The sequence below is a fragment of the Pyrus communis genome, chromosome 16 (genome assembly GCF_963583255.1).
Source record: "Pyrus communis chromosome 16, drPyrComm1.1, whole genome shotgun sequence".
In the NCBI taxonomy this organism is placed as follows: domain Eukaryota; kingdom Viridiplantae; phylum Streptophyta; class Magnoliopsida; order Rosales; family Rosaceae; genus Pyrus; species Pyrus communis.
In genome coordinates this window covers 17,812,963-17,827,703 of record NC_084818.1, presented here as the reverse complement: position 1 = coordinate 17,827,703, position 14,741 = coordinate 17,812,963, and the positions used below count along the sequence as shown (strand labels likewise).

At 37.4% G+C, this 14,741-nt stretch overlaps 1 protein-coding gene across 1 annotated transcript; it reads right to left on the bottom strand.

Moving 5' to 3' along the window:
- Window positions 1-477: 477 nt before the first annotated feature.
- Window positions 478-3,167, bottom strand: LOC137719905 (ethylene-responsive transcription factor ERF110-like). Its single transcript, XM_068458895.1, has 3 exons — window positions 3,069-3,167; window positions 1,709-2,198; window positions 478-1,370 (listed from the first exon to the last, which is right to left on the bottom strand). The coding sequence occupies exons 1-3, from the start codon at window positions 3,165-3,167 to the stop codon at window positions 688-690; spliced, it is 1,272 nt and encodes a 423-aa protein (XP_068314996.1). The 3' UTR covers window positions 478-687.
- Between the last annotated feature and the right edge of the window lie 11,574 nt (window positions 3,168-14,741).

Genomic DNA, 14,741 nt, shown 5'->3' with positions numbered 1-14,741 from the left:
ACCATAGCCATGGGATTTTTTGTGAGACTTACTTCCTTATGCAAGTTCCTACCTTATTGAGAATAGTGTTTTCCTAGAATCAGTGCTAACGAGTCGACTTCCTCAACCTCTACATGATGCCGAATCTACTTGAATATTTACACACTCAAGGGGGAGTGTTGTAAACTTCTAGTTTAAGTGTGATTGTGTAAATCCTAGATTAGATTTTATTCTAGTTATTCTTTCCTATATAGACTTGTATTCCTTGGAGGAGAGGGATTTCTTCTCTCTTATTACTATAAATAAAGGCACTGCGTAAGGCGAATAACACACATTCCTCTACACAACCCTACAAACACATCTCCCTCTATTTTCTCTATGTGCCGCCGACCCCCTTCTCTATCAATTAAATATAGGCCACAACAATGGATGTATTATAATTCATGATTCCATGATATGAAAGAGGAAAGTAAACCTAATTACAAATGCTGTTTTTTTCCTATCTGAATTATAAAAACTTTTTTCGTATACGATTGTACTAATGGTAAATACATCTAACAAGAAATAATTTCATATCCGAGCTCAATAAAAATTTCGTAATTAACGGAAAAATATGTGGTTAAAGAAGTAAAAAAAGAACAGAAAATAAATAGCAGGATGTTAACGAAATCAGCTTGAGGATGGAGTAGTATACTGAATAGAGCCAGATCATTGCTGCATCAGAAAATCGGAAGCACTAGTACTGTTGTCGCTTATGGATGGTCCAGCGGAAGCGATGACCGAGAGTGAAGAAAAAGGAGGCGGTGATGGCGAAGAAAAGGAAGGGGAAGAAGAAGAAGCAGTAGCAACAGCAGATGTAGATGCAGAGGATGGCAGAACTATTTGATCATAAAGGCTCATGGGTTGCCTCTGCATATCAGCCAACATAGAATAGCTAACAAGATTTCTTGAGGTAGAAGCCATCTCTTCCGATGAATGGAATGCATGAGAGTGAACAATCGACTCATTGGATGTGGCAACGGACAAAAGGGTATTTTGAGGAGCAGAAGGAGTCAACTGGGTCGGCGGATCAACGGCGGTTGACAACAGGAGTCTGACGTTTTCTGGGAAGTTGAGTTTGGCCTTGTTGCCTCTGAATCGGAGGGCAGCTTGGTCGTAGGCTTGGGCGGCGGCTTCGGCTGTTTCGAAGGTGCCTAGCCACACCCTTGCGGCCTTGAAGGGGTCTCTAATCTCAGCCGCCCATTTGCCCCACGGCCTTTGTCTCACTCCTCTGTATCTTCTCCTTATTGGCTCTGCTATTTCGGGTGCACTGTAAACATAAGCACTAACTGGAGTTGGAGGGAACGCTGTTTGTGTAGGTTCTGTTGTCCTTGTTCGTACGGTTGAGCCTTCTGAAAATATTGGTTAAAATAAAACGGAATGCGTCAGTCTTTTAACTGAATTGTTTAATCTCAATCGCTCCGCATTTTGCGTGACTGGAATAGCTTGCAGAAATTGCCTGCTTTTTGTAATTTTATTTTGTCTTTGAAAATAAGTAGAAAAGAACAAACAAATAGATATAAACACAAATCATAATTGTTCTTATTTTGTTCTAATTGAATAACTTCAAGTGAAAGGGATCGAAGCGTGCACGACTTTAATCAATTAGAAGAATCTTAGAAGGATATTCTATTGCTTTACTCGCGAGTCATTCTATCTTGTGAAATGTAAAATGTTAAAATAAAATTACCTCCAAAAGCAGAGGATTGCCGCTGAATCTGCTGTGGAAATTCACCAAAAGCTCTACAGAGCCTTGTAACCGACTCGGACAAGGGAGCGCCGCCACGGCCGCTGCCGCCTTCCTCTTCTTCTCTTCCTCTCTTAGTTCCAACACTACTCCATGAACTAGTCCCTGAATCAGAATTCCCACATGCAGGTGCAGCAGCAGCCACCTCATCATCATCTCCGGCCACCACATGCGTCAAGGCCGATACCATCACCGACATCTCTCTCTCCCTATCCAACCGCAACAGCATTGACGATGTCGCCGACACTAATATCCCACCTCCAGCACCACCGCGACTGCGCTGTCCTCCCTGTCCGTCGGCATGTTGGTCGTTATTGCCTCTAGAATTCGCCACCTTTAATACTATAAACACAACCACCCACCCACAAAATACAAGACCAAGTTCTGTACTGTTTACATGCAAGTTCTCTTTCGTCAAGAAAACGAGCACGCCCTACCACCAGACACGGAGACTTATTACTTGTAGCTTTGAACCGGCATCTAAATAGAATTAAATAAACGCCGCCATGGGAATTTGGTCGGTTAATTTAATTAGATTGGTTCATGTTCAGGCAGAAGGAAGCCGATATATAATAATAATATTCAATGTTAAACTAACTAGGTAGCAAACCAAAGGCATATGTCTAGAATGGATAAGAAGCATATACAGGAAGGAATGTTATCGAGAATTCGACTTTTCTTACCACTTGGTTTGTTGCAACGTGGAATTATGGATTCATCTTACCAACTACTATTCTACTAGTGAAATTAAATCTGTTTCAAAGTCAAGTTTCAAAGTTCATTAAACTATTCATGTTAAAGAATCATATGCGTGTACTATTATTTCTGAAGTTGGAAACCTAGTTCTGCATGCCTCCAAATTCAGGTACACAAGTTTTCCAATGTGCGTATGCAAAACCATACATTTTTGAGGAAAAACCATATAGGAAATCCCTAGAGCGAGAGCAATAGGACATATGCCAAAAGAAATCCCACAACTTCACAATTGCAAATTCACGAGAAATACAATACAATTCTTTAATGACAGAGTGCTCAGGTCCAACTGAATCAAGAGATAAGATTGAGGAGAAATGAACTTTGCAAGGCACGGGACTATCTATTTGGATCCAAAATATTGGGTTCGGGCCGAATCCAATTATGGTCTTGACATATAGAAGAGGTTCTGCAACATTCAAATGATCTTCAGCTCAACACAAAGCATGCTCTTTCGCAAATTCTCACTCTACGCGAAACCCTCTCAAACCTTTGAAAAAACACTAACCTCCCTAACTTCTTCAACACACCTTTAGTTTGGATTAATAACACTATATTGGCAATTGGCGACATCTTCAGTTTGGATTAACAGCTCTGGAGCCGTAGAGTTAGGCGATAGAGGAGCACCTTCAGTTTGGAGTAACAACATTGTTTCGAGTTTGTCTGACTATCCATCTAAGTCTCTAAGTCTCTATCAACAAGGAGTCTTTGAGTTATTGTTAGAAGAGGCCATCTCATTAGCCTCTATATTGGGTGATAGTGTTTAGCACATTAAAAGCTGAACCAATTGTGTGATTGGATATTCTCAAGTATCTTCAGAGTTCAGCATTCTGACGACCGAACCAGTTTCACAGTCAAGACACTTATCTCTTTGAGTATATGTGTCCCTACAGTTTGATACCAGTTCGGTGCACTTGTATTTTCACATATATAATTGAAGCAGCCGAATCCGGTGTCGACGATCCTACACTTCGCATTAACTAGCAGCCTTGTCTTCAGGCTTTAGAATCTAGAGGCCAAAACAAGTTCCTTCCTCGGCCATGATCGCTTGGATAACAAAAATTAGCAGCGTGTTCGACACCACCACCACCATATCCATTCTACTCATTGACCGAGCTTGGTTGACGAGTTAGCACGCTAGCATTCAATCGAATGATATAGTTAGCTTATTAGCTATTCTACTTATGCACCATGTAAGCTTGATAATTTTTAAAATCAACACTATCAAACTACCGTAAAGCACCACAAAAAAAGAATTGCACCACTCTTTAATGATCTTTGCAATAATCAGTAAAAAGTTCCTTTGCTTAATTCCCATTACTTGATACCTAATCGAGACCAACTACACGAGTTCTCTTTAAAATTACTCTAGCTCATCTAGAGACTTGTCCAGCCATCTCTCTAATCCCGAAATGTAATCCCAAAAAAGTCCATCATTACGAAACTAATTCCACCGCGCACACACTAACAATGACAGCAATTTATGTGTTAATGTGATTCATTACCTAGGAGTATACTCCCTTTCTCTTGTATGTGGACCCATGTCTTTAGCACTAGTGGCAATTTAAAATTTGGGGCGCATATGACAAATGACGGTGTTGCTCCCTAATATTATCATATGGTAATATTAAAGAGACTAAAACTTTAAATTAAATTTACAGATTAAATAATGTGCCATTAATGAAAAAAATAAGTACGTTGATTAATATTTAAATAATAAAAAAAAATAACAATTACATTAATTGGTTTGTAAGCTTGATTAAAAAAAATTGATTTTCTTAACACTATCCATTGGTAGGAACATTTACTAAAATCTATCGTTTGATAAAAAATAAAAATAAAATAAAAAAATCCACTATTCTTGCCATATATATATATATCAAGTCAAATTTGACTGGAGTCAAACGAATCCAATTATCGTTGTTTGTTGTAGGTTGGGTCTAGGTTTTTATTACATAAATTTTTCGAAAATATAATTTGAAACATTAAGTATCATAATATAAGTAACTAAAATTTTTAATTTTAAGTAGTTAACTGTTTGTATCATAAAATTTAGTGTACTACAATGATAAATCTTTGGTGGGTCCGGGTCTGTGTCTAACAGAAGCAAGAGGTTTAGGAGGCAGATTGTCTGCCCTCCTGTTTGGATACCATTTCAATCCTCTCTTATTTTGTTCGGTCATTATTAAGCCACATCAACATTTTATATTGATTTTTTTTATAAAGATAATGAGACAAAAAATAATAGAAATATAAAATGTTAATGTGGCTTCATCGTGACCGCACAAAATAAGAGGGGATGGAAAAGGCATGGAGGGCAGACAATCTGCCTCCCTGTTTGGGTGCCCTTCCTATCCCTTCTTATTTTGTGTGGTCATGGTTAAGGGTGCCCTTCCCAACATCTCTTATTTTATGCGATCACGGTTAAATCACGTTCACATTTTAAATCGTAATCGCACAAATAAAAAAAAAATAAAAAAATAAAAAAAAATGAAAAAGGCACCTAAACAGAAAGGGAGACAATCTGCCTTCAGAGGTTTACGCGTTTATAATAGCCACCGCCACTAGGTGTAGGTCGGTCGGTCCACCATGTTGACTGCACACTTCACCACGCCAAACTCACATGAATATGACCCTTCCCGACAAATCCATCCATCTCCAAATGGGAAACGAGTTTTGACAAAAATAATAATAATAATAATTGGGAAACCTGAGCCCATTTTTACTTTGATGTATGGTTAGTTACAATTTAGACTTGACGTTTAAATTGAAGTTAACTGTTAAATTTTGATGTCATTTCTTAAATTAAATATTTATTTTTTGTTAAATGATAAATTTTGTTAAATCAATCGTTAAAGAAGTTTGAATTTACGTCATCATACAAAAATTTAACATTTTTTTATCACTGTAGTAAAATATCACTTGCTTGCATGTCTACATTCATATCATTTCCATGGATGGCCTCCCATGCCTCCACTAACGTCTGTTCAAGTTTTTCGGTCCTTTGATGGTGACTCGGGCTTCGCTCTTGGTCTTCTTTACCTAGCCTTAGGCCGGCTTTCGCCCTTTTAGGGGGTCTTTACTTGCTACAGGGTTTCTGGCGTCTTCTTTGGGATCCTCTTTTTATTGTAGCTCCTGCTTTTATTAATCATTTGACCCTTGTTCAACAAAAAGAAAAAAGAACGATTAAGATGCAGATAAATGTGGATAAATGTACGAAATTTAAATGTAGAAACTTATGATTCGTACGGCAACAATAAAAGTCGGGTATACTTTCAAACAAACTGGTACCCTGAAAGGGACCTCAGGTACAAGTGTAAGGCTCCATTTGTTATTGTTAGCTGTTTTAGACTGAATTAATTTTAGAAACCAAATTATATTGGCTTCACATAAACGAATTAAATCGTAAAGCGATCTTTGTAGTGTCAGGCCAACAAATTAAATAATAAAAATGACAATTGCCCTATGTTTGGTGTTTGCTCATATTGAACTTATGATTTTTTGTTAAATTGTAAGATATTTCATTTTAAAATTAGTTTGTATTATACTTTTGAGTCCTAAAACTATATATTAGAGCAAATTCAGATCCAATAATTTAATATAAATGTTAGGAAAAATATAAATTTTTAGAAAAGCTACCAAGGTCACGCAATTTTATCTGGATAAAGCCACAATTTTGCGTGCCAAGACATTTATAAGCATAGGAATATTTACATATTGCCCCATTGCACATGATCCCACGGCCCACCCCCCAAATGCCGGAAATTGTCTTCCGCCACCAGTGAACCTAGTCATTCTTCAACAGTGACAATGCCTTTCCACAGTTTGCCAAAAAAAGTGATACCAATATATTTAACTTGTATAGGAATCATATTCTTACAGTGAGCCAAAAATATAGTTTCCAAAATAACCCCTCATTGTAAAACAAGTATAGTTTTCAAAATATACATACTACGTATAGTAAGAAAATACTTACCATAGGCTGCAAAACCTCAAGAATTCAATACGGCATAATATTTTGTAAGTAAGAACATGACGTTATTTCGCTAATTCTTAAAAACATTAGCCTAATCTAGGCATACGTAGGAAGTTCTTTTTCAAATGTATGAATGGAAACTAAATAGGTATATAATATTTAAAAATAAAGACCCACTCACAGATACTTGTGAAGCCGTAGCCATTCGAGCTAGGATAGCCGAAGTCTCCGATAGTAATTGCACCTAAGCATAATATTAGGACCCATTAGTAAAACACCACTAAGACAATTAAATTTGGGAAAACGGAGTGCGAATTTGGAATAAGGATGTCGAAATATGGTAGAGAGGAAAAGAATTTTATACCAAAAATCCAATCGAGCCATGGTTGGGATCAGTCAGAAAAAGGCCTGCAAATCTCGGATAGTTCGCCTGAAAATTGGGGAATAACTTTCCCGAGTTGATTTCTATATATAGCCTACCAAAAACTCGCGTGTAAGCTCGAGCTAGACATTGAAAACTAAGAGAAAATGGAGGGGTGCAAGTCCTTACCTAGGTCGAGAAGTGAGGTGGTTGCTAGATTTATCCCTGGTGTTCACATACAGCGAACTCAAATGGAAGATAGTGTAGAGAGTTTGAAAGGTGGATGAAGGGGAAGGTCACGATGAGGTGGTCATCGCTGGTGGTGGAGGAGCTCGCCAGAGTAGGAGAGCGTGTCGGTGTCTATATTCCTACCTAGACAGAAGAGGCGTGAGAGAGAGTGTTAATAGAGATAGGGATGTGAGAGATTGAGGGAAGGGAATTGAGTAGTGAGGTGAGGTGGCAGCAAGAGAGTGGTTGACTAAAGAGAGAAAGAAACCAAGGTTTCTGGAATGAGAGAACACGAGATAGGGCAGGAATGGGATGTGGGCCCCACGTGGCTCACAAAACAACACAAAATATCTCCAGACAAAATTACCAAATCGCCCTTCACGTTCGTAAATCTGTAAAATCTCCATCGTAGCTCCAAATTCGATTCCTTTTACGCCTACGCGTTCGTAATGGTGAGTACATCAAGAATACGATAAAATAGTTGCTCGCACACGTCACGAAATGACAGTCAACGACGGTCAACAATCTCAACTCTAGGGGGCATTTTCATCAATTCACTTTTTAAAATTTATAAAATCGTAAAATTAGGGACGGGTTGTCACAATCTACCCACCTTAAAAAAAATTTATCCTCGAAATTTGAAATAACTTATTATACATAAAATAGTGGAAAGATAGAAGAAAGTATATATAAATAAGATATCAAGTTAGAGCGGTTACATAAAAGAGAATGTCATTCCATCGCGATCGGAGTGCAAAGATTCCTTTTTCATGCCCTGAAACTTATACTTTCCTTTTCCTTCAGTACAATACTATAATTTAATACTTTTTATAAAAACATAAAGTTGAAAATATTTATATATGTATAATAACATCACGTCAAAATAAATATATATAATAACGTAAAATTAAAATAATTGTACTGAGATTAAAACTGAACGTAGAATATTTTTCATGTAATCACTTGTTGCGTCACGTACTCCAAAGATAAGTGTGTAGTATCTTTGGGTTAAGCCCAAACAATAATTAAATATATAAATAAATAAAAATGTTAATTTAGACATGCCTACTTGTTCACTTGCTTAACGATTCCAACAAATAAGTTATAGATATTATGGTCTATAGCCCGCGATATCAACAGCTCAGTGTTGTCTTGATAAGCAAACAACAAATTCCTGAGGGTGTAATATTACCATCTTGCCCCTTATTGGGAAATACATATATATCGTCTAATTAGCGCCTAGAAGGCAACAACGCAAATAGCACACAATTTCCTAAATTGTAATCTCGATCATTCAAATACCTGTTTGCAATACTCTTCTATCAATCAAGTACTGTGCATAAAGTCTCCATACAATGTCTCAAACGGTTCCATACCCAAAACTGAAAATTGTAACTGCAGTTACACGCAACTCTAACAAGGATAGGTGTCAGCCATAATCATGCTAAAATTGTGTAACAGACAAATGCAACATGTACATTAATGTCTAGATAATTCGTTCAAACTGGTTGTTAGTCTGAGGGTGAAATGTGGTACTGGACAAAAACTTAGTACTTCTAGCCTTCAAAAAGACTTCCCAAGACTTAGTAATGAAATGCGTATCACATTGATATACAGTAGTGACGTGCACATCATGTAGTCGAACAATGCAGTTCACGACAGCATAGTGAGCATATTCAAATTGAACTTATCTTGAATTTAGCAAAAACTACGATGAGAAGGCTAAAAGAACACTCAAGAATTTGCAGGTCAAAACAAGTCCATCAAATCTAGGATACAAGGTAACTAGGGTGAGTGCATGACATCTCGTTACAACGATAGCTTCTAGAAGATCTAATCACCAGCGGTAAAATTCATTCAGCATAGTATTTATTGGGTGATTGAAGCATTAATGGTCAAAACTAAAAATTAAATATCCGAGCAATTTTCCTTAATGATTTGTTTGCTTTAGAAACAATATGAAGTTCAATAGGGTAGACATGTACTCAAGGTTGGCTAGAATGCCTTCAGGCACAAGGTGACTATGGGATCACAGTCAAAGTAGATGTCGATTGAAATGCCAGAAAATCCGATAAATTCAAAAAAGAGAAATTTCACCAAGTGATCTAAAATATAGTCCCCCTAGACCGATGAAAAGTGAGTTAGCTTGTCAAGTCGGTCGATAATCATCGAAACATCACCATAATCTCCACATGTACAAGATACCTTGTACCAGGAGCTTATGGTGATATTTGCCAACTCCATTCAAATACAGGAAGTGATTATAACCACTCGAATGATTCTAGATTTGTAAGTAATGTCAAATTGATACTTGTGAATCCCAACTAGAATGGGATAAGACAAGCTAAAGATGTTCAAGGGTAGATATGTCTTTTGCTGCTATAACAGTTATTACGTTTGCACAACTGGGGTAATACCCGATAATACAAGGGTAGACATTGATCTGGTTCTTCCGTAGTCCTTGTCAGAAATTTGGCTTATTTCAAATGAAGATGTATTTGAAAAGTGAAGGTTGGTAAAGATCATCCAGTTTTCAAATGAAGATGATAACTGTTGACTCTAGGTCATGAGTAAGATGGTTCATTTTGTACAGTTCCAACCGTTGGGAAGCATAAGCGATACATTGTCATGCTGCATCGGTACGTAGCCAAATCTATCAAAGAAACGTCATCGTGGATTTTGAAATTCTCGATGTTATCAAAAGGTGTACGAACAAGGGTAGGAAATAGACAACACCTCAGTTGTCCCAACTTTAATTGTATTCCACGTCTCAGCTAAACTGATTTTCCTCGGCCAACATGAAAAGAAAAACACCCGTTGTGAAATTGACAAGAATGTGTGCTGAGATCATGCCTCCCAAGAAAAGTACCAACTAAACAAAGGTAATATTTGAGGAATTTGGTATAAAGCTAACTATCGGTGTATAGAGAATAGATTTCGTTGCTGGAGTAGGTAAGAAAGTCGTCGACAAGGCTACTACAAGTTCGTTAGGTTATGGAAGAAAAATCAGGTTACAAAAATTGGTCAAGTAGACCATCAATTTGAAGTATGCGTAAATTCCTAATCGGTATGCTTTTGTAACTAAGTTCTCTCAATGATGTAGAAGTTGTTCAAAAGATACAAAGAAAATTGGTATAGTACGAGAAAGTAGATCGATAATGTATCTTACTTCACAAATTGGTGATATCTCAAGTAAAATTTTGAGAAATGACACCAGAGATATACGTCCTCGAAATGTACCATACTTCTTCCTTTCACTACGCCACGTGCTAATAGGTCTTCATAGCTTTCTCGATACTCAATTTGCTATTATAGGGGGAATTTAACTCGTACTTCAATTCTAATGTTTGTTTGTGGAGGTGATCAGAAAGGTGACTGGTCGAGAATGTTCTGGTTACCTAGATGGGTAAATTGATTAGCACAACTGCGAGTTTACAGTTCTCTTACAAGGCTTGCTCCTAAGTTTCCAAGATTTAGTGTATTCGGCTCAAGTAGTCATTGTTAATCAGTCTATTAGTCGTGTCGCTAATTAACACATTTATGATACTTTTGATATTGTTCGTTACCCAAAAACTGTGAACCAGCTTTCTGGCATAAATGTATCATTCCCAAATACTAGTACATGTGTTCGATATCAGAAATCATACCGCCTGAATATTGGTTGACAATTCCTGGATATCGGATAGTATCATTAATTAGTAGCACCACCGTAGGTTGATTACAGGTTAGAGTCTGCTCGCGTAGATGGTTTCGGATGATTGGTAAGGAGCTGGTCCTCTGAGGTGGTTTCGTTGATTCTAGGAGAAATTGATTACTGCTTTTGGGATTTCTGCTAACCGAAAGTATAAAAACTCATACTCACAAGCCTTTACTCATCGAAATGATGAGTACAATATCGAAAGGAAATCTGGAAACTAGTGTTGGTTGGAATGTCCTAAGGCCGGAAAAAGGAATTTGCTAATAATCTACTTTAGAACAGACTTAAACGGAAGTCAATCTTCCTTCTGAAGATCCGGAATGATCACTAATGCATTTGAAAAAATTAGTGTTATCGAGGACCAAAAGTGGTTGTCCCCTAGATGTTCTTCCCTTGAGTCCTACCACTTTAGCACCTGGTTGTCGCTCAAGACATTTCTAGAATCTCGATGAAAGTAAACTTCATAGGAATTCTGATAGATGGTATGCTAACGGATACTGCCAAGGAATCAAAACTATTCTTGGTTTCTTAACTCGAAAGGATTGGTAATGATAACAAGATAAAGGTAGCGGAATTGATTGGGAACTCTCAGCTTCGGGGCCATCAACTTGTCTCAATTCGGGATTTCCTTGGCAGGGATGTTCTCCCATTTAAAGTCTAGAGATGGTACCCGAAATGTTCTTCTAGAACGTCAATAAGTCATCCAAAATGACCAAAACTTACGGAAAAGCTAGCACGTTTTTCATATTCGACGAGGTGGCAAGATTCGACACTTAGGTTCAAGAACCAAGAATGCTTACATCACGCGTGTGATGAATGCAATACTACCCAAACTTATGCTCTGATACCAAATTGACATACCCCGACCCGGAATGTCCACCTAGATTCCAAATAGAGTTGTGCTAGTCGACACCATGATTGTGACGTAGCCATAAAGTGTAGTTATGTGGAAAATGCGAGTAAATTTTAAGCCTAAAAGTGCCTAAATATAAGAGTGCACTTGTGAGTGGGAATGAACCCATTTCACATTATTAGATCATAAGTAAAGTACAGTAAAGTAGGATGCGAATTATAATTGTCGACATGAAAGCTCAGCACCAAAACCTGGAGGGGCGAAAAACAAGGGTGAGTAGACCAAAAAACAAAGCTTTGTTAAAAACCTTTTTGAAAACATAATTACCCCTCGCCGTAAAGCAAGTATAGTTTCCAAAAAATACATACTAAGCAAGTATAGTTTCCAAAAAATACATGCTACGTATAGTAAGAAAATCCTTACCGTAGCCTGCAAAACCTCAAGAATTCAATACGGCACAATATTTCGTAAGTAAGTACATGACGTCTGTAACCGCATAATCTTGCATAAGCAAACATATCTTATCAAGTGCTCATCGACATATGCTAACACACGAGTTCATGCAGAGATATTCTGACATAAACAGGAATAAGTGTAACAAAGATATACACTCTAGTATTAAAATAATGTGAAGACTAGCGCTATGCACAACGCATATGATTCCTAATTGTCTATAGCAACCTAGGACAGGACTGGCACCTACAATGGATCCAAAGTGAGCGTACGGTGCAATGTGCACATACACGTGAAAGCCTGGCCCTAGCCCAGGTGAGTACTAAACAAAATCATACAGCGGTAAATCAATAACTTATGCCAACATAATACCATTCGCTGTTATAAATATAAATAAGGCATCCCTTAATAATATGCATACTTGTGCATCCCGTAGGATTTAGGATAATTTCGTAAATTCCGTTATTTCGCTAATTATTATAAACATTAGTCTAATCTAGGCATACGTAGGAAGTTCTTTTTCAAATGTATAAATGGAAACAAAATAAGATATAATATTTAAAAGTAAAGACGCACTCACAAATACTTGCGAGGCCGCAGATGTTCGAGCTAGGATAGCCATAGCCTCCGATAGTAATTGCGCCCAAGCATAATATTGGGACCCATTTGTAAAACTCCACTAAGAAAATTAAATTTGGCAAAATGGAGTGCGGATTTAGAATCAGGACATCGAAATAAGCTAAGGAGGGTCATCGGGAAATTTTACAAAAAAGTCAACAGAAAAGTCAACGGTCAACCCTAAAAGTCAACCGAGCCGCCCTAGCGGGCAACTACATTAAAACTTTGAAATTTCACTAAATGAATATAAAAAACGGACTCAGGGCGTCGAAATTAGCCTATGAGGGTTTTTGAGAAAATTTCGAAAAAATCAACAAAAGTCGACTAACTGTCAACAGTTAACGGAATATTTTAAAAGAATATTCCCTCTAATATCTCAAATGGATCCGGGTCAGATCCAAAGGCAAACGGGTCGTGGGCTTGGGCCAGAGATTTTGTACTGGATTTTGGGCTTAAGGCCTTTCTTTTTCATCGGGTTGAGTTGACCCAGTTGCAGTCACGGGTTGCACCTCTGCAACTGCCAGTTTCTGGTCTAGTTTGGCCGAAAAAACTTCCCAAACTCTGTTCGAGCTCAAAACTAAACTAAACTTAGCACAATAAACATGGATTAGAAGCTCAGAGAGAGGAAAATAATTTTATACCAGAAATCCAGTCGAGCCATGGTTGGGATCGACCGGAAAAACTAGGGAATAACTTTCCCGAGTTGATTTCTGTATATAACTTACCAAAAACTCGCATGTAAACTCGAGCTAGACATTGAAAACTAAGAGAAAATGGAGGGGTGCGAGTCCTTACCTAGGTCGAGAAGTGAGGTGGTCGTCGGATTTATCCCCGGTGTTCAAGTGCAGCGAGCACAGAAGGAATAGAGTGCAAAGAGTTTGAAAGGAAGAGGAAAGGGAAGGTCACAGTGAGATGGTCATCACTGGTAGCGGAGGAGTTCGCCGGAGTGGGGGAGCGTGCTGGTGTCTGTATTGCTACCGAGAGAGATAAGACGTGAGAGAGTGTGCTAACGGAAAAAGGGATGTGAGAGACTGAGGAAATGGAGTTGAGTAGGGAGGTAAGGTGGCAGCAAGAGAATGGTTGAGTAAAGAGAGAGAAAAACCAAGGTTTCTGGAATGAGGGAACACGGGACAGGGCATGAGTAGGGTGTAGGCCCCACGTGGCTCACAAAACAACACAAAATATCTCTAGATGTGAAATTATCAAATCACCTTTCACGTTCATAAATCCGTAAAATCTCCATCATAGTTCCAAATTCGATTCCGCTTGTGCCTACGTGTTCATACCCGTGAGTACATTGAGAATACGATAAAATAGTAGCTCGCACACGTCACGAAATGACGGTCAATGAAGGTCAACAATCTCATGTCTAGCGGTATTTTCATCAATTCACTCTTTTGAAATTTATAAAATCGTAAAATTAGAGATGGGTTGTCACATTGAGAAAATTTGATCGGTTAGTCATCGAAAAATTGATTGGTTGGTCGCCGGAAATAGAAAAACGTGATAGGATTAAATGACAATCATCTAAGTACTTTGAATTATGGTAATATTTATAGAAATGTTTTGGCTGACTTTTCTATTTGTACTTAAACTATAATTATTGTATTTTAGTTAAACTTTTTTATTAGAATTGGTATTTAAATTAAAAGATCCCAAATTATTATTCTATTTTAATGTTTATTTATTAAAGAGAAAATCAAAATTGTACCCTAAATCTACCATTTAAATTGAGAAATTTTATACATCTAAATACCCTACAAAAACCCAATGGAAATATAAAATTAAACCCAAATCCCATAAAATGAAAAATAGTAGAACAAAGCATAAGATACAATTAAGAAAATCTCCTAAAAAAGATAAGTTTTCAATAGTCCAGACTATTGAGTAGTTTGACTTTATATTAATTAGATTGACAGATAAACAAAAATAGTATTTTTCTAATTTTAATCTTGAACGTTTATTTCCCGTATAATTGAGTAGATCAGACTATTGAAGAAAAATGCATAAATCTTCCTTAAAAATGAATATTTGTTG